We start from the raw sequence: 20,458 nt of genomic DNA, 5'->3' as shown, positions 1-20,458 counted from the left end.
GAGATCCCCCGAGCTATTGTTCCTCATGATAACCTTCCCCGTCTGGAAATCCTTTACAGAAAAACCAAGTGAGTCAAATTCTACAGAGACGTTGTTATCACGAGTAAACCGACGAATAGATATAAGATTTTTAATGAGTTTGGGAGCATGTAGAACATTGTTCAGAAGTAAGGGTGGTAAGGGTGGTTTTAAGTTAGTTTTACCAATACCGCGAATCGGGATTTCCTGTCCACTCCCAACAATGATATTTTTAACACAATTTAAATTAGAATAAGGCGAGAGACTACCTGAGTTGGGTGTCATGTGTGAAGTTGCTCCCGAATCCATGTACCAAGTATCGTCAGGCGGAGTAAGGGATAAAGTGTGCATCGCCTGATTGATATCGGTTGCAACGTAACTTTGGGGCTGGTGCTGGCTCGTCTCAGCCATGTAGGCCTGCTGTGGCCGAGAACCGAGTACGCCTGCTCCTGCTGTCCGAGTGTGTTGCTGCTGATAGCCAGAACCGCGCCAGGAGGCGCCTTGTTGCTGTTGACCAGATGCGTGCCAGGGGGCGCTTTGCTGCTGCGGCCAGATCTGTTGTGTCGGGTAGGGACAAGGGGGTGCTGTCCAGCCCGCAGGCGCCCACTGTGCCCATTGCTGTTGGCCAGGAGGTGCCCAGAATTGCTGCTGCTGGTGGTATGTGCGGCTGGTGTTGCGACCGCGTCCTCTGCCGCGCTGGCTGCGTCCTCGGCCCTGGCCGGCCTGTTCCTGCGCGCTAGAGGTGCCCTGCTGCTGCTGCTGGCCGGTAGCACGGGCTGATTGGCTAGAGTTGTTTCCGCGGCCTTGGCTACGATCGTCCGAGGCAATAAAAGAGGTGTTTGTGTGGACGAATTCATCCTTCCTTGTTTCAACAAGGAGCAAATCAGATCTAGCATCGTAGAAAGATGGGAGAGGCTTCTTTTGACCTATTATGGTGGCGATTGTTTCGTAGTTTTCATTCAAACCCCCAAGTAGACGCAACACCAGTCGATTTTCAGAAACGGGGCAATCAACATTAGCAAGTTGATCCGCAATCATCTTCAATTCAGTGCAATAAGCACTCATGTTTGGGAAATCATTGAGACGAATTTGAGAAAACCTATTTTCAAGATACATAGCGCGAGAACCTGTGTTATCTTGAAATATATTCGCTAAACGTTCCCAAGCCTGAGCAGCCGTCATACCAGGTTTTTGGATCGTGTTTAGTAGATCCTTGGATATTGTTCCAAATATCCATTGCTTGACAAGGGCGTCAAGGCGTTTCCACAGAAGAGAGTCGGTCTCGGAAGATGTTGAAGGTGTTTCGGAGGCGTTGGGAGTTTTTGGTTTGAGATGTTCGTAAACATTGTGAATCAAGCAGTGGTTTTCGAGAAGGTCTGCCCAAGAGAGATATTCCTCGCTACCCATCTCTAGGGTGATAGGAATTATGGAGCGGAGATTGTTAACAGAGAAAGCAGAGTGGTATTGAGAAACAGACATGGTGGTGGGCGTCTGACTTTGATTGGAGGAGGAGTCTGAATTAGTAGGTGGGACAGACATTAGAAGTTTGTGCGTGAGGCAGCAAGGTGGGAGGAAGAGAAAAAAAAAAAATTCGATTGATGATCTTGAGAGGATCTTTACTCTGATACCATGATAGAGATTAATCCCATAGTTATTATTGATAAACAATGTTACGATATATACTAGTCAAAAGACTCTTAATAAGGTAAACCACTAATCTAGGAATCTAAACAAGGTAACCCACTAATCTAGGAATCTAAACAAGGTAACAAGATATATACAATATACTAATATACACTAAATATTATCCCAAAAGTTGATCGATGAGTCATTTCCTACCGAAATCTGTATAACCCACAAAAAGTCTTCCACATAATAGAGATGAGTCACAATACACTGCAATTAGTTGACTGAGGGTTAGCTTTGGTGAACCATCTAGACCAATCATGTCAATAATTAGATCTAATCATATCAGCCCATATAAACAATTAGGCTCTGAAGAGAATCTACTACACCATTTTAACAAAAAAGAACTTTGTTAAATGAATCCAAATCCCTAATTCTCAAGCCCCTTGGATCCTTAAATCTTTTCACTTTAGCCAAACTCACCAAATGATCAAAGGATGACTTGAAGGATTCCCAAAAAAATTTGAACATAATTCTTCATCTTCACGATCACACTCTTAGGATTAAGAAACAAATACATCATAAAAGTGGGAATACATGTCAATGTACTCTTGATGAATATCAAACGACCCTCTTTCGTAATCATCTTGTTCTTCTAGATAGGTAACTTATCTCCATTTTAGAGATAATCGGGTCTCAATAGATTTTGGAGCGTGCTTTAGCACCGAGAGACATACCAAGATAAATAAAAAAAAAAACTCAGAATACTTGTGATAGATGTTTTCCTCATAGTGAAAATAGAGTCTGAGAATAAAATATTAGATTTACCAATACTTATTAGTAGTCTAAAATATTCTTCGGACAACCATAAAATATCACATAGATGTTTGACATTTTTATTTGGACCTTGTATCATCAGTAAAACATATATGATAAATGACAATGGAGACATCCTTGCCCCCATCATCCACTCTTCTAATTAGACTAGTTTCTTCCACGAATATCAACATTATAGAAAGTGATTATATGACAATGACGAACATAAATGAAGACAATTCACTTGATCTAACACCTTAAATTTAAATCTTTTGAACTTTAATTCACAATGAAAGAAAAATTAACCTTAAGGGTACGTTTGGATGAGTGGAATTGGAATTGAAATTGACATTGAAATTTCAATTCCATAGAAATTGACATTGAATTACAATTCAATTCATAGGAAACTATAAAATTGTAATTCAATATTAATTTCTACATTTGTAAAAAAGAATATAATAATTTTTTTTAATATATTATATATTTTATTAAAATATTGGTTTGACACAACCAATTAAGATATCTCAAGGGCTAAGAAATATTTTTTAAATTTCGATTTTCATTAAAATTTTATTGGTTGAACATGTGTTAACTTCATATATTAAAAAATAATTTGTTCAACATTTTAATTTTATAAATTCAAAAACAAAATATCGATTCAATATTTAACTTCTTAAATTAATATATATATATATATATATATATATATATATATATATATATATATATATATTAGGTTCAGCATACTAACTTACTAAATTAAAAAATATATATATCGATTCAATGTTTTAACATCTTAATTTTTTTTTAAAAAAAATTATCGATTGAAAATTTTAACCGTGTTTAAATGATAAAATAATAAGTTATTTTACTTACAAATTATAAAAAAAAATAAAGGAATTACAATTCCGACCTTAAAAATGTGGAGTTAAGAACTCTAAAATTATACTAGATTTAATTATATTGAAATTCTAATTTGAATTATATTTCTTAATATTAAAAATATACCAAATTTAATAATTTGAATTAAACCCTTCAATTCTAAGATTAACAAAACACACCCTAACACGGTAGAATCTAATAAAACTTATTTATATTAAAATATTAATTATTATTATATATATACATGTGAATAAAATAAAATATAGTTTCAAAATTGATTCAATCGTTTTATATCGTTTAAGAATTGGTTGGATAGAGACAAAGTAATAATTTTGATAATAAAATTTTATGATTTATAAATAATTCTAATTTTATATAAAAAAAAATTAGTTTAGAAAAAAATGTTAATTTATATTTATAAAATTTAATTATTATTTATTAAATAAATTAATTAATACAAATAATTTTATAAATATAATTGTTTTATGTTATTTTATTATTATTATTTTTAAATAATTTTATCCTTAATTATACATATTTTTAGATGTATAAAAATACTTAATTACATATATATAAATAATTATATATCTTATTATTTCAAATAAATTTTCAAAAAGTACATAACTCAAACTTAATTTCTAACCACACCTAACATTTAAGAATTGTAAATGTTAGGATATCAATGAAATATAAGTTTGAAAAAAAAGATTAATAAAGTTTAGTTGTTTAAAAAATTAATTATACAGAATAGAAGTGCATTTAAACATCTAAACTTGCATGAAATTCTAACATTTCATTAAGACTTTTGAAAAGACTCCAATCAACCAAAATAGAAGGAAAATAAAACCTTAAGAAAGTTAGTAGCTCATTACCATTTTTTTCAGTAAAGAACCAAACAGTATTTGCTTATCCAAATAAATCCTACAGTATGGCTAAAAAAGAGTTAATGAAAATGAACACCAAGTCTGCTTCTTCGGCATGCAATTGAAGGGATGGGTGGGTACGACATAGCATTATAAACCAGCGCTTCTTCTTCATGTTTTGCACAAGATGTTTAAGACCATAACAATAATATAAGGCATTTCAATTGCTGGATGCATGGGGGAAAGGGGAATAAAACAATGAAGTCGGGAGAGAGGATCCATCTAATAGCGAATGATCAATATGGCCTGAATCGCATCGGTCTCCTGTACCTAGGGACCCTCCTGCATCCAACAACCAAAATAAATAGTCTAAATGACGGAGCTTAGTTTCGAATAAGAATCCTAGGATATTATTACAGATAAGCTACAGTGTTTTCTTTTCTAATATGATTGTAATCCCGAAGCTCCAAGAAATCTACCCATTTGAAATGTGTTTGAAAAATGAAATAGTTAAAAGACATTGATAAATTTATTGGTTTTTCTCCTCTTGATCTGGATTCCAAATGGGGTCTATATTCTCCAATTATGTAACCATGCTAAAATCCACTAAAAGGGTAGAAGTTAACAATGCACGCTGATGAATCTTAGCCTAATTATTTGATTCAATTAAATTGTTAGCATAATGTGAACCTAACACTCACAAAATTGAAACATTGAACTTTTTTTATTGAGACCAAAAATCTTTTGCCCAGAGAAGGGTAGAGCGTCATCCCAGGAAATCCAACTTGAGACGTCAGCCTTTAAGATCAATAATATTAACATTTGATCTCAGTGGGGAGCCCATAAATTATACAATAAAAGAGGGAAAACAAAATCAAATTTGACAATGGACTTTTATTCAAAGAGAGGCATTATCAATTAAAAGGGGCAGACTCTGTTCAGCATGGATAATTTTATGGTTAGAGAATTTGAGCTACTTATCAACCAAAGTTTTGTGCATCGATCCAAAAGAGATTCACTAATCCATTCTCGTTGGTTTGTGAAGAAATGAAAGTGAATAACTATACTACTTACCCATATCCATATGGAGCATAGAAAGGGGGGCACTACTAATTAAAAGGGGAAGACTCTATGCAGCATGGATGATTTTATGGCTTAAGGAGTTTAGCTACTTATCAACCAAAGTTTTGTGCTTCTGTCCAAAAGAGATCCACTAATCCCATTCTCGCTGGTCTGTGAAGAATTTAAAGTGCATAACTATACTACTTACCCATATCCATAAGGAGCATAGAAAGGAGGGGGCATGAAAGGCGTCCTGCCTCTGAAACCAAAATAAGGGTTAGCCCGTCTTCCACGAAATTGTTTCAGCCCAGGGACATTGGTCCGTTTAGCCGACACCTGCACAAACAACATTTTTTATATTGTGAACTTAACTAAGTATCCTCGGAATTTTTCATCATCCATATCAAGAAACAGATACCTTCAACTGGCGGCCATGCAATTCAGACTCATTTAGTAGGATAGCATTTGGGATAGCCTCTTGTTCCACAAACTCAACATAAGCAAATCCTTTAGGTTGACCAAACTTATCTGTTAAAATTGTGACCCTGTTTACGGTGCCACAGGACTGGAAATGTTGTTGAACTTCCTCGGGTGTACAACCATAGTCTACCTAAATGACAAATCAATAGTACTATAAGAAATAATTGTTCCCGAGAAAAAAAAAATACTATTTAGACAAGTTGGACGTCTCTACAATTTGGAACGGGATTGCAAAAACTTTTAAGGGCTCATTTTTCAGGCAAGTAAAGATCTATAGCACTTTCAAATAATAATCATATCCTTTCCAATCCCTTTCCAAATGAGGCCTGAAATGTCTAAAATAGCCTGTTAAAACTTATTGAAAGAATTACAGAAATAGAAGGGTTTTTGTCATTTTCTAACATGTTGACAACTCATAAACGAAACCACCTATGTCAGATAAGAAAAAGGATTCTGTGAACTTTTCATCTTTCTTTCATTTAGGATATACAAATTAAGGGATACTCCATTCCACTTCATTACAGATGACTCGGAAGGAGAATACAGTGGAAAGGATCTGGAAGTGCAAGAGGATTTTACATATTGTAGCTTGAATAAGGAGTGTTAAGTCTACTTCCTAGTCATCCTTGAGTTCACAAAGCAAAAAAAGAATAAATAAATGGAACGAGAAGGTGCAGAGACTCACATTGCCAACATAGATTGACCGTGAATCAACTTCCTCCTTTTCTGCTTGGGTTGCAGAAGCACTGGAGTCTGCTGCATACAGGCCAAATGATTAGAACAATCAAAATGTTTTGAACACAATATTCATAATAATAAATAGCAAAAGCCTGACCACCAATTATATAGACTCCAATATGCCTTGTATAGGTTATAAAAAATGACGAGGACTGAAAATAACATTTAATGTATTCCACATAAAGAGACTTTTAAACATAACTACATATATAGCTTCTTTCAGGTAACAATGCTTTTCAGCACAAAAATAAGGGTAACATTGCTTACCCTCACATAAAGCTCAGTATCAACTCAAATTAATTTGTATTGGTAACAATGAAATCTAGTTAGCATGCCCTTCTTTGCAATTCCCATGTGCATGTGGGAAAATAGTTACTACAATGTTTAACAACTCTTACAGGAATCACACCACAAAAGTTAGTTGCTGAAGTTGGAGATTCTACAGGCTATTAAATCCCACACCAAAATCCCTTACTTCTAACATGTGATCCATGTCTCAACTGGGTCAAAAAATTACACTACAATTTGCAGCCATAGTCCAATAAAGTGGTTTGGGTGCCAGCCCTCCAACCCTCGGTGAATTCCATCCACAAGATGCAGTGTACTAGTTCTTGTAACAACTCTTACAAAACTAGTTGCTAAAGTTAGAGAGCTCAATGATGATTAAACTCAATACAAAACTCATACTTTTAATGCAGAATTGAAGTCATGTGACCTTAACGAATTGGGTCAAAACACAATGATAGATAGTGATAACTCAAAATAAGAGGCAAGATTCAATCCCAAATTTGGGTTATGCTATTATGTTAGAATGTAAAAGTCTAAGAGGCCTTGTATAGGTTCTTAGGAACCCTAATATGCCTTGTATAGGCTATAAGAATTAGTTCTAGCCTTAATACAATCCTAATATCAACACTTATACCCCTATTAGCTACATATCTTCAATTGTTCACTTGATCAAGAACTCATAGTTAGCTATGTTGCACGGATACGGGTATCATTTCAGATACGGATACGGCGATACAGCAAAGTTTAAAAATATAGGATACGATACGTTTAGGATACGCAAATTTTATATATATGTATATATATATATATATTTGAAATAAATAAAAATAGAAATTCATATTATTAAATGTTTATTATCTAAACTGTTCCCGCCCATTAAAACTTAAAACTGTGGATTCTCTCAGTTCATATACATACATATAATACTAATACTGTTTATTAAATAGATATATATATATATATATATATATATATATATAGTCCAGTAGAAGCAAATAAATAGGAACAAAACTAGGCCAAACCATAGATCAATCAATACCAGAAAGAAATAGGCCTTAGTTAAATAGTTTCAAATAGGAATAAACTATATCATGATAAAGAAATATCATGTAAACCAGAAAGAGAAGTCTGTACTGAGACGGACGAGGCTATCGATCGCGGGCGGCGGCGGCGGCTGACGATCGAGGGCGGCGACAGAGGCGGCTGTTGATCGAGGACGGCGGCGAACTCTGATAACTGGTGATGGTTGAACGAGAGAGAACAGAAGAAATGGGCTACGGACAGGGAAGGGAAGAAACGAAAGATAAGGTCAAAATAATTGAAGTCCTTCAAATATTTTTTCGTTTTTTCATTTTGATGCTTAAATTTTTTTTTATAAATTTTCCCTAAAACGTATCCAAACCGTATCGGATTGGTCAAATTTACGAAAGTCAACGATACCTGTTTTGCCATATCTGATACCTGTTTTGCTCCAAAAAAAAATTCTGTATCAGTGCTCCACAGATAGTTAGTCTCACACTCTCACTAATCTAATTACTCAACTATTTATAAGCTACTAACATATTAAACCACATTGTCTAATCAGCCTAAGACATTGTTGGTTCCTTCTTAAGTCAGTCAAAATAGTCTTCAAATACTTCTTTGTCCAATAGAATTTTAAGTGTTGAAACCAGTGGTATCGAATGGCATGGATTCATATGGAAATAGAAGACAAGGAGAAAGCAAACTGAGAAGTGTCATCCTATAGTCTATCTAGATAGGAAGGAGTTGTTCATTCATAACTATATTGATATCAAACATCATTATTATTATTATTATATATCTAGTTCAAAACAACTCATTGCCTCCTAGATTTTAAGGGATCACTCATGGAGACATGTTTGAAGAAGTCATTCATCTACAAACACAAATTTGGATAATTCAGTTTTCTTTTTTAAGTTCTAAAAGGCAAGATTATTGTAAAAGCTAGATGTTATGCCTACCTAACACAAGTTAGGATTAGGGTAAGAAAGAAGAAGATGGGATGCCAAATAGAATTAGGAGTTAAGAGACAAGGAGATTTTCATTAAAGAATTCAATTCTTTCAATATACAACACACTAACTATTATATTGTTAGACTATTTATAGGCTTTCAAATATTTATTTTTATATTATATTATGAATGACAATAGTATCACATAATATAATATTAATATGATTATAATAATTAGATTTAATTAAGATATTATTACAACATACAATCACTACTTTGTAAGTAAATAACATTCTCAATAAATGTCTAATATGAAAATTGTCTAGGTATTTTTCCATGAAGAACAAAGGAACTCCCTAAGAGTTAAATATGGTCTAATGTATTCAAAAAGGGGTCCTCGAACCTAAGGTTACGGGCTTCCCTATTGCAATCTTGTATATGAGTACGAAATGGGTCATAGAATTTTTTAAGAATCAACCAGAAGAGAAATAGAGGATACGTACACTTTTAAATGATCAGAGTAGAGTCAATGTCTTATACGCTGGGCTAAGTTCCTCATGCTAACATTGACTGAATTTGATTCATGTGGAGAAAAATGTCACTGGACTTCAAAATCCACATATTCGTCACCAACCTATTGAACACAGTTGGTCTTCATCTCACAATTTATCAAGACTTTCATGCATTTCATTTGTTTACTGCCTCATTTCAAAAGAATAATACAAGGCTCATCTCGGAACAACTAGAATGCAGCTATATTCTGCCTTTTTCTTTTTTTTTGGCTTTAATTTTTTATTTTTTATTCTCTTGCAGTAAATATTGGAAATCTTAATAGAAACATCTTTTTTCTTGTGGGTGGAACTCGAACTAACTCATTGTCTCCTTTGAACTAAAATGTTGAAGAGAGAAAATGTCCCCCAACATAGAGTGTCTTCGAAGAAATCAACAAATCCAACGACAACAGATGATAGTGACCCCAGTGCTCGCAGTTGTCTTAAGCTTCCATCCGCAAGATGCAGCTATATTCTCCTCTTACGGAACTGTGACGATAAAGGTTAGAAAGAAAAAAGAATTGGTGTGTGCTTAATGCAAAATATGAACCGTCTTCAAAACAAGTATGAAACTAAAATTGAAATAATTTTTTTTTCTTTTTCTATTAATTTATTTGGCTCGTTCTCTTCAAGGGTTCAATTAATCACATTCACTCCTTTCAAAAGAATGAACACAAGATAATGATAAAACTTGTGCTACACAAATGATGCAGCTGCTAACAGTCTTATCATCATAGGTGCAAGAATGGTGGTTCTAATACAGCTACTAACATAGTTTTATCTTCATAGGTGTAATAATGGTGGTTCAGATACAACTGCTATTATTAGGGAAATAAAGGACATAAGTTGTCAAACAGAATTAGGTGAAAGGGGAAAGACCATCCAATTAAAGGACTCGTTTTAATACATATCAACTATTCCAATGATATACTATTTATAGGCTTAAGAGGCATTGGTCCCTTGAGAAACTATATTTTATCTCTAAAACTATTCACATGGCACCATGCCACCATCTAATTGTTTGTCCTTTAAGTCTATGCATTTATTTTTATTAATGCATTTCCTATTGGCATGAATCATTGTGCAAAAAAAATTGAAATTATCAAGGAAATATGCATACATATATAAATTTAAATATATATATATAAATGTACACATATATATAATAATATCATGGTCAAAATAAATTAGTGTTAGTTAATCTAATGATTTGCACATAATCTCAATTATCAAACATTGTGGACCAAAAATAGCACATCATAATAAGCATAACATAATTGGTTGTGATTTCTCACCAATTTCTGGTTTAAGATTTCATTTTTATGTTTGCTTACAAACATTTAGTGTTTCTGCTTAATGATAATAGAAGTTCACATTGAGATCTCGAACAACTATTCTATTGACAATGAAATACCTCCTTATAAGGAACTTTAGAGTACAGCAAGGCTTCAAATTAAATGGAACAACAATATTAGTCAGCAGCTAAAATATAGTACATACATCTCTATCACATAAAGACTCCACCATCATGCAATCTCCAACTCAATTACTTAAACGTTCACAAAGGAGTCCAAGAACTGTGTAACATATGAAGTTCTAGTAATTTATGTCCATCTCAAGTTCAGCAGTGAAGGTGATCTCTCCAAAAGATATATTTCATGTAAAACCATTATTGATAAATTTAAATGTAAGATATACAATGGCTTATTCCATGACCCTTTTTTTTCTTGAAGATAATATTCCATTTTTTTTCCCCACAAGTGTTCATAAGAGGCACCAATTTCATTTAAAACCACGCCTAATATGCAATTGTCTTCTTCCATGGCCCTTACCTTGGTCTTGGGCAAATTTTCGATAAGTTAAGAAAATGAACAAAGGTTTCTTCCAGACGTAGATATAACTCATTAGTTCAAGTAGACTAACCAAAGCATATAATAGACAGTAATATAACTCAATTAAACAGACACACGATAGTTAAAGGCAGAGTAAACAAGAGAGTAACCTTGACCAGCTCCCATTTCCTTCTCGACTTTGGCCTGCATTTCACGAAGAGCACCAGCTTCTTCTTCAATTTCCTTAAGTCTCTTCTTCATATCCTCCAATTCCTAATAATCACCAAATCAAAAAGGGTAAAAAGAAGAAGAAAGAAGTAGAGCAACTTGCACACAGTAGAGGGACAAGATCAGAGTACGAAATAGAGAAAAAAATCAGACCTTGGAACTGGGGTCCTCTTCTTCAGTCCTAGCCATCTCCAAATCAGTATCCATATCTCCTACATCGGGTATCTCACCTCCGTACACTTCATGCTCCTGGTCTTGGTCCATATTACGCTGTTTATCGACTCTGTTCTTGAATAATGTAGATGAATTCACCAGATGCACAAGAGAGCTTGGTTAGGTTTTCGCTCACTAAAACTGATCAAGGGCAGGAATTGGGAGATAAGGAACAAGTCGGTCATCAATATGGAAAATAAAATAAAGGCATGAGTGGCGTGGTCATCTCATCTGGTCATCTTAGCCAACCAATTCAGACCAGGAAATGGTCCAATGAAAACAAGGCCTCTTATTGGACAGGCCCAATACAGAACCCAAATTATCTGAATATATGAAACTAACAAAGACAATATAAAAAAAAGCTCAAATTAACTTTAACTAAAAAAAAATAATATAAAAAACAAAATGGTCAAATTTAGTAGTGGTGGGTCAGTATGATATACCTTAATGTTTTATTCATACTTTATACATTATCAAAATTTTCGGTATACAAAAAATTCATACATTTATCTTACCTTAATTTCGGTATACAAAAAATTCATACATTTATCATACCTTGATTTCGGTATACCTTAATTTCGGTACGGTATCAATATTATACCTTTGATACCCAAGAAACATATTAACTTAAAAAAAATTAATTTAATATAGTTATTACATAAACAATACACAAAATTAAAAAAAAAGATATTTATCATAAATTAAAATATTCGTTTTAAAATCCAACATTTATAAAAACTAACAAATGTTAAAAATTAAAGTTAGTTAAAAAAAAATTGAGTTAACAAAAATAAACATATAAGTATAGTCTTCACTTTAATTCAAGAATGAAATTCAGAACGGTCTTTAATCATATCTGTATATGTAAATTTGTTTTATAAAATTGATAATACAATTCAGGTTAGATAATAATATTAATAATAAATATTATTTAATTTAGACCTAATTAATAATAAAAAATCACTTTTTTCGTTTTTTTAAATTCAAGTTCATCATCATCGGTAGGATATTTTCATAAGTTCAATTTTTTTTTCTTTTAGTCAATAATTTGTGCAAACCAATGTTTCTACCATTTTAGGACTCAAACTGATGCTAAATGTATTCACTATCCTTTTACCCAAACTGAAAACAGACTCATTAACAATCGTTAATGATGAGATTGTAAAAGTATCTTTAACAATATCAATAATTGAAATGATTGAATATCAAATTTCACTTCTTTTCTACCACTCGAAAAGATTGAAAGTTTGGTTGGATCTTTTTTCAATCTTATCGGTATAATAGAGATTGCATATATTGAATAATATTTCAGTATAATTATATTTTGATATTATTTAAAAATTATATTTCTATAATTAAATTAATATCAAATCTATTTAATTATTTCCTTATAAGTATTATATATATTTTAATTTATAAATACTATTTCGGTATTTCGGTATATCTCGATACATCAAGATTTTAAAAATCACATACTTTTACCGTACAAATAATTTCAGTATCGGTACTATATATCTTGCCTTTTTTGGATATATACTTTAAAAATAAATATTTTCGATATATTACGGTATGGTATTTTCGATATACCGATAATATCAGTAATTTTTCCACCCCTAAATTTGAGACCCCATTGGGTCAATTTGGATTTCAGATTTCTTCTTTCAAATCTCACAATTTTGAGCTTTTTATTGTTAAAATTATACAAAATAAACTTTTTTTTAACGATTTTCTAACACCTTAACTTATTATCTATGTGACATTATTTATATAAATAAAAAAAACAATACATGTCACTAATTTAACAAAGTAAATTAACTATTGTAAGTAGTAAAATTTACTACACCAATTAATAAATTTTAAAATATTGTGTTTGGTAATCTAGAATATTGACATTAAAATTAGAATTTGGAGGTCTAATTCCAATTCTTAAGTTTGGTAAACCCTCTAATATTAAAAATTAGAATTGGAATTAGAATTAGAATTCAAATAAAATTCAATCTAGTATAATTTTATAGTTCTCATTTCCACTCATTTTAGGTCGGAATTATAATTCCAATGTTTTCATTTTATTATTTTCAAATAAAATAACTTATTATTTTATCATTTACAACACAATTAAAATTTTCATTCGATAATTACTTTTTTTTTTTAATTTATGATGTTAAAATATAGAACAAATATCTTTTTTTAAAAAAAATTAACAAGTTAACATTTTGAACTTGTTAATATATATATATATATATATATATTAATTTAATAAGTTAACATGTTAAATCTATATTTTGTTTTTGAATTTAGAAAGTTAAAATTTTGAACCGATAGTTTTTTTAATCTATGAAGTTAACATGTTGAACCGATATTTTTTTAATGAAAATCGAAACATAAAAAAATTCTTGATACTTGGGCTATCCTAATTGGTCGTGTGAAACTAATATTTTGATAAAATAATTAATATATATTAAAATTATTTTTAGTATATTCTTTTTGTCTAACATTGAAATTGATATTAATTACAATTCTATAGTTTTTCGAACATAAGAATTGAAATGCAATTCAATGCAAATTCTCATAAAATTAGAATTTCAATGCCAATTCTAATTCTAATTTCAATTTCACTCATCCAAACTTACCATAATTACTTATGAATAAATAAATTCAAAAATAAATAAAATAAAGTCAAAATTAAATAATTTGAGATATATGTTGTATTAATTTATCTCAAAATAATTTTAAAATGGCTCAAATAAATTAAATAAATAATTTGGATAAATGTTGTAGCTATTTAAATTCTAAATTAATTATTTATAGAAGTCCCACAATATACAAAATAAAATAAATTGACAAAATAAATATTTATGTCTATTAAAATAATTTTGTATATTTTGTAGGATAAAATAAAATCCAAAAGAATGAAGAAAAATTCAATTTCAAACAAATCCAAGGCTGAAAAGGATAATGATCAAGTACATCAGAAACTAGAAGAAACAGTTGCAACATACCACACGACCATCCGATGCAACACTAACCTCCATCCAACGGATGAAGACTTAACGTGTTGCCCGCTACAACGAAAGTCAAGTGCTTCTGCACATCAACGGATCAATTAACGCCCAAGAGAAACGACTGTCATCCGGAATGCCTAAGTGTCTACGCCTTGACCCAAATGACACTATTTCAAAACTCTCAAAACGCTCAAATGTAGTGGGATCAAACGACGACTTTCCAAACTCGGATCATCTTCTTCCTCGTGAGTCGTGACGAACAAATAAACATTGGTAAAAACTTTTGATTTTTCAAAAAGTAGAACTCGATCAATACTCCATAAACAACATATTTTAAAGGCTGAAATGATCATTATAGCTTGATGATCATTTCACCTATGATCATAGGTTTAATCATAACCTAAATGGATAAGGATGATAAAAAACAAACAAAAGACATTAATGACCTTTGTCTTAAATTCAATCTATTTGCATCCTCAACCGGCAAATGTAGTGATCAGAATTCTAAGCCTCAAATCCAATCTCTACAAAATCTTTCATATAATTTTTTTTAAGCTTTTGAGAATTTTGAAAATTTTGTGTAAAGCTTTAAAGCTCAGTTCTGGATCATAATAAAGTTTTTTTAAAGAGTTTAGGAGTGTTTTCCAACTCACTATAAACTTCAATGTATGTTGTAATTCAAGTTATGGAATCAAATCGAAATTTTTATATTTCGGTTCGATCAATCTTCAATACTACTTAATTATTCGTTTCTTTGATTTGTATTCGTTATTAAGATCATTTCAAAGCTTTCTGTTGGAATCAATCTGAACAAATTAAGTTAAATCAAGAATACTCAAATTTAATTTTTAAAATTTTTAAAATCGGGTTTCTGTTATTGAGATTTAGCTCAAGAACAACGATTCAAGGAGTTTCATAATACATTTCTAAATGTGTTAGGAGAAGTTTTAAATCAATTTTGACCAATTCAAGGAATGTTTGCCAAATACTCAAAATTTTCAAAGAAACTAAAAAAAATCAATTCTTGAATTAGTTCAAACTCCTAGCTAGTAATGGTTTTATGGTTTAAATTTATTCTAATAAGTATAAAGAATCTATTGATAAGATTTTAACGTGGAATCAAATCATAAAAACCCAAATTCAAATTTTTCCCCAAAATGGTGAAAATTTAGATTTGATATTTTCTTGATTGAATGATACTTCAGGATGATATTAAACGTGTACTGCATGAGGAGATAAAGCTCTCATTGCCCTTGGATCAAAAAAGGGAGGTCCATGAAGAAATCTAAAACTTGCATAAAGTCTTTTATCGAAGATTAAAGACGACCGAGAAACCTTGGCTTATAACTGAGAAATCCTACACCCGATCAAGAAATCTTAGCTTTCGACTAGGAAATTCAGTTTGACCCAGTTTTCGACTGAGAAAACTAGTCAGACATGTCTTCTGATCGAGAATCCTCGCGTGCGATCGATAATTCAAACCCCGCATTGATTTAACACCCAAACCCGTTGACCTTAGAACAAATCAAGCCCAAACCTACGCGTTCGACTCGTTTCGCGACTCGGACACCTGTCTAATGACCATTTTATTTGTTTTTTTATTTTAATTATTATTTAAAAATTAAAAGCCCTAAATTATGTTTTTTTACATCTAAAAAAAATTAAAACAATATTAAAATATTTTAAAAATATTTTCACAAAATAATATTTAAATAAAGGCATATTTAAATTCTAACATCTTAACCTAAAATTTTCAAGTGCTTCCCTCGATAATTCTTGACACATATACTAGCATTTAAATATTGTTTTATAATTTTAAATTTAAGAAAAATCTATATGTGTCTAGAACTTGAAAATAATTGGTTTAAATAAATGTAATAAACTAGATTTTCAAAGAAATAGAATATTTAATGAGGTAGAGATCGTTCTTCAACGGGTACATATGATATAATTTAAAAGCACTTTCTCCAATGTAACAAAACATCGAACCCAATAAAATCTCTAAAAAATGACGTGTATACACATATACAAATATTTTATTGATTTAAAACATTAAATGGCGAATCTATAATCAAATAATAAAATATTTCGACAATTAATTATTTTTAATTAAATTAAAGAGTTTCTTTAATCAAATTTTGGTTTGATTTAATCTAAAATTGATTAAGAAAATTAATTATTGTTATAATTAATTTTTAACATCAAAATACATTTTTGTATAAATTTTTTAAATAAAAGATTTTCAAACACACAAATCTAGATAAATCTTCCGGTGTTATAGCTCTCTTGACGACTCTATTGTGATTAAATCTTCCGGGTGTTATAGCTCTCTTAACGACTCAATTGTGATTAAATTGTTTAACTCGAAATATAAAATTTTGGCAATTAAAATAACATGTGTTATTACATTATTTTAACTAAAAGATAAAATTAAATGAAAAGATTGTCGCCGAGGAACAACAACTTGTTACAAACCGAGCGATGATGCGGGAGTTTGAACTAAAAAACATGGGATCGATCCTTCTATTTGGCAATGACCGTCCGATATGACATAAGCATTGTTGAAATGAGGAAAAATTCCCGATTGAGTTGATACCTCCCAATTTATGGCGGAGTTAACCCCCTCCACTATCGGTGAATAATACTCTCTTATAATTTATCATAGTACCAAAATCATGGTTACATTAACCATGTTTGACCTTTACAAGCAACAAACCTCGTCATTAAATCATTACATAACTATTATTGTAACTCGTGAAAAATCATTGTCCTGAAAAAGGCTTGAGGTTTGAGAAATTTCAACCTCAATTTGCGTGTTAAGAATCTTTTTGTAATAGAACATTATTTTAAAAGATATATAAAACTATGTCCTAATATTTTGAAATTAATTACAACAATAATTAATTTTTGATCAAATTTCAAATAATATTTTGGATTTGAAATAATCAAATTAAAATTTTATTGAAGAAATCTGTATTTAAATTAATCAAAAATAATTAATTTAAAAGACTATTTTTGATTAAGACTCGCCAATTGATTTTTGGTTTAAAATTAACCGAAATCAAGAATTTTTCCAAATATGTTGAAATATTTTGAAAGTCTTTGTGCATGTCGACCATATTTTTAGGAGCACTATACACTTGAGTTTGGAATTTTTAGATCTATGAGACTCCGAATATAACACCGCTAAAATGAATAATTTTCCAAAGGTGCTCCGAAAATTCTGAAAAAATTTGTGGAGGTCAAAAATAATTTTATCGACACACGTAGAAATTTTATAATTTAACGAGTTGTAGAGCTCAAGATATGAGTGTTTTAAATTAGTCTATTTTCCAAACGGGCCCTAAATATTATGGAAAAATATTACTTTTGTAGAAAATAATATTTTTGACCATCCATGAATTTTTGAAATCTTTCAAAAATGATTTAGAAGCCCCATTTGATGAAACGATGTTTTTTGGTGTGAAAAAAGAACCAAACAAGCCTTAAATAATTTAAAAAATGTTGAAATTGGCACTTTAAAGCCAAAATTGGACATATATAAAGTTCGGGGGTCAAATTGGATGTGAACAAATAGTCCACGGGTCAAAATATTTCAAAATTATTGAAAACAATTCGAATATGAAGTTTGGGATCAAAATTGGATATATATATATATATATATATTATATTTTTCTTTGTCTTAAATATGATTTAGTAATTGAATATGATAGAATAAGTTATCATATTACCTAAAATGAAAGTTATCTATCATTTTGTTGTATTCTATAACATTTGGGTTCATGAGGTGATTATAATCTTTAGATTTTCTAAGCTTAAAGAGAAGACAATATCACGTGAATTGTCTATGTTTCTCATCTTGATCACAATATATGTGAAAGATCTTTTTGATTTGATTATGGACGAAATCATATTTTAATTACATGATTATATAATGTTATAAATTAGGTCTATGAAGAACAACTTGTTGTTTTGTTAATCACATTATTATATTTCAATTAAGACTGAAGAAATAGATACATTTTCATTTAAGTATAAAAGTGATATATTTGAGAAAAACAAATTTACGTTAAAAGGTTGTCGATTCATTTACGCTAGATATCTACTAAAAAAAGAACATTCATTTATATGCACTAGAGAGACATGTACAACAACTAAAAACTAAAAGGGATCACTACAAGAAATCAATAATTCAATTAACTTTGTTCTGTCTTTCGTCCTATAGGTTGAACAATGATATCTAATCATGTTTGATCGATCTACTTTTTTTGGAAAAATAATGTGGTCACAAGGGGTTAATCATATAGCCCGCAAACACACTTAATCATTTAACCAGGCGCAAAACTTATTGCCTGACGGGCTCGAACTCAGGATCTCTCAAGTAGGTTAAAGATATTTAACTTGTGTTGTAGCTAGGCTAGAAGAGGGGATATCAATCTATTTTTTTGTCTATTGTTATATAATATATAATGACATTCTTAATCAATTAAGTTAATTTTGATAATTATGATAATTATTATGAATAAATGTTACCATAAAAAATGGAACAATTTAAGTTTTTTTTACCTAATTAATAAAAAATGTTTGATTGATGGACAATTACTTAATGCATATTTATGGAGCATCATGATGACTAGATTGTTAAATTTGTATTGGTATATTCTAGGAGAATGTTAAATTCTTATTGAGTATATTGAGACAAATTAAACTATTTGGTCATTAGATTAAAAAAGACTTATTATTTTAGATTGGTTTAATTTTTTATTGGGTGATAATCATATTAATTTTATTGATTTTAGGCTGAAATTATTTTGATGATTTTGAATTATAATAATAAAAAGAGATTGTTAAGAAACAGATTGAATGCAACATGCTACAAAAGTTCAAATTTAAATTTTAAACAAAATTTGTACTTGATAAAATATGTTTGTTTGGGTAATATAAATATTTAATTTTAGTATTAAAAAATTATATTTCAAGATTATTTTAACATTATTTTTAGTTAATGATAAATATAATATACATTTGTCTACAGTTTAAATTTTTTGTATTCACCATTTTAGCGATAGTAATTTATTCAAGTAGCCACCCCATTAGTAAACAATATTTTACTCCAGTAGCCACTCTTTTAGCGACAATACTTATTCCTATAGCCATATTTTAGCTACGGAACTAATAGTGTTGGTTGGTGACATGGTCATTTACCATGGCTATTGACCTTTAGCGACAATAAAGTGTACAATAGTAATTGTATTTTCCGCCGCTATTAACCTCTTTTACACTAGTGATTCTTAGAATCATGAGTTCTTATTATTGATCACGAGTGCTTCAAATTTTAGATAAATTTTGTATCATGTAGCTATCTGGTGGTGGTAAACATTAACTAAGATCTTTGACACAATTCTCGATTTGTATAAAGAAATTGACTTGTCATCTTCATTTTTATTGTAATTCACGATTTGCTTGATGTTGATAGTTTTCTTAATTTACTTCTCCTCATGTATTGTTTTAGTTTAACTCTACAAATGATATCAAACAAATAAGAGAATGTATAGACATATATAGAAGAAATTATATACATGAAAAACTATAGAAGAAATATATAGAAGAAATTATAGGCATATATACAGTAAATTAACATGTAAAACTATCATTTATTCATTAGTATATGCATAAATAGAAGAATTGATCATGTAAAATTATCACTCATTTATAATATGAAGGTATAAATGGTTTACATGAATTATAAACTTGTTCATATAAACCAATTTTAATATTAAAAGCAACTACAATATTAAATGCAAGCAAATATGTTATCTCCTAGTTTTCTCTTCCATTTCAGATTTCTTCATCGATTCAGTAAATGGAAATATTTTTTTTTATCAG

The 20,458-nt window shown here is 30.4% G+C and overlaps 1 protein-coding gene across 1 annotated transcript; it reads right to left on the bottom strand.

Annotated features, from left to right (window-relative positions):
* Positions 1-4,172: 4,172 nt before the first annotated feature.
* On the bottom strand, positions 4,173-11,743 carry LOC124945714 (polyadenylate-binding protein 2-like). The gene is made up of 6 exons (XM_047486193.1): positions 11,511-11,743; positions 11,300-11,402; positions 6,433-6,500; positions 5,686-5,877; positions 5,476-5,603; positions 4,173-4,547 (listed from the first exon to the last, which is right to left on the bottom strand). Exons 1-6 carry the CDS (start codon positions 11,619-11,621, stop codon positions 4,502-4,504), a joined length of 648 nt encoding a protein of 215 aa, XP_047342149.1. The 5' UTR covers positions 11,622-11,743; the 3' UTR covers positions 4,173-4,501.
* Between the last annotated feature and the right edge of the window lie 8,715 nt (positions 11,744-20,458).

Source organism: Impatiens glandulifera, chromosome 7 (assembly GCF_907164915.1).
Source record: "Impatiens glandulifera chromosome 7, dImpGla2.1, whole genome shotgun sequence".
Taxonomy (NCBI): Eukaryota; Viridiplantae; Streptophyta; class Magnoliopsida; order Ericales; family Balsaminaceae; genus Impatiens; species Impatiens glandulifera.
Note: the sequence above shows the minus strand (reverse complement) of the source record. Positions and strands in the feature narration are given on the sequence as shown.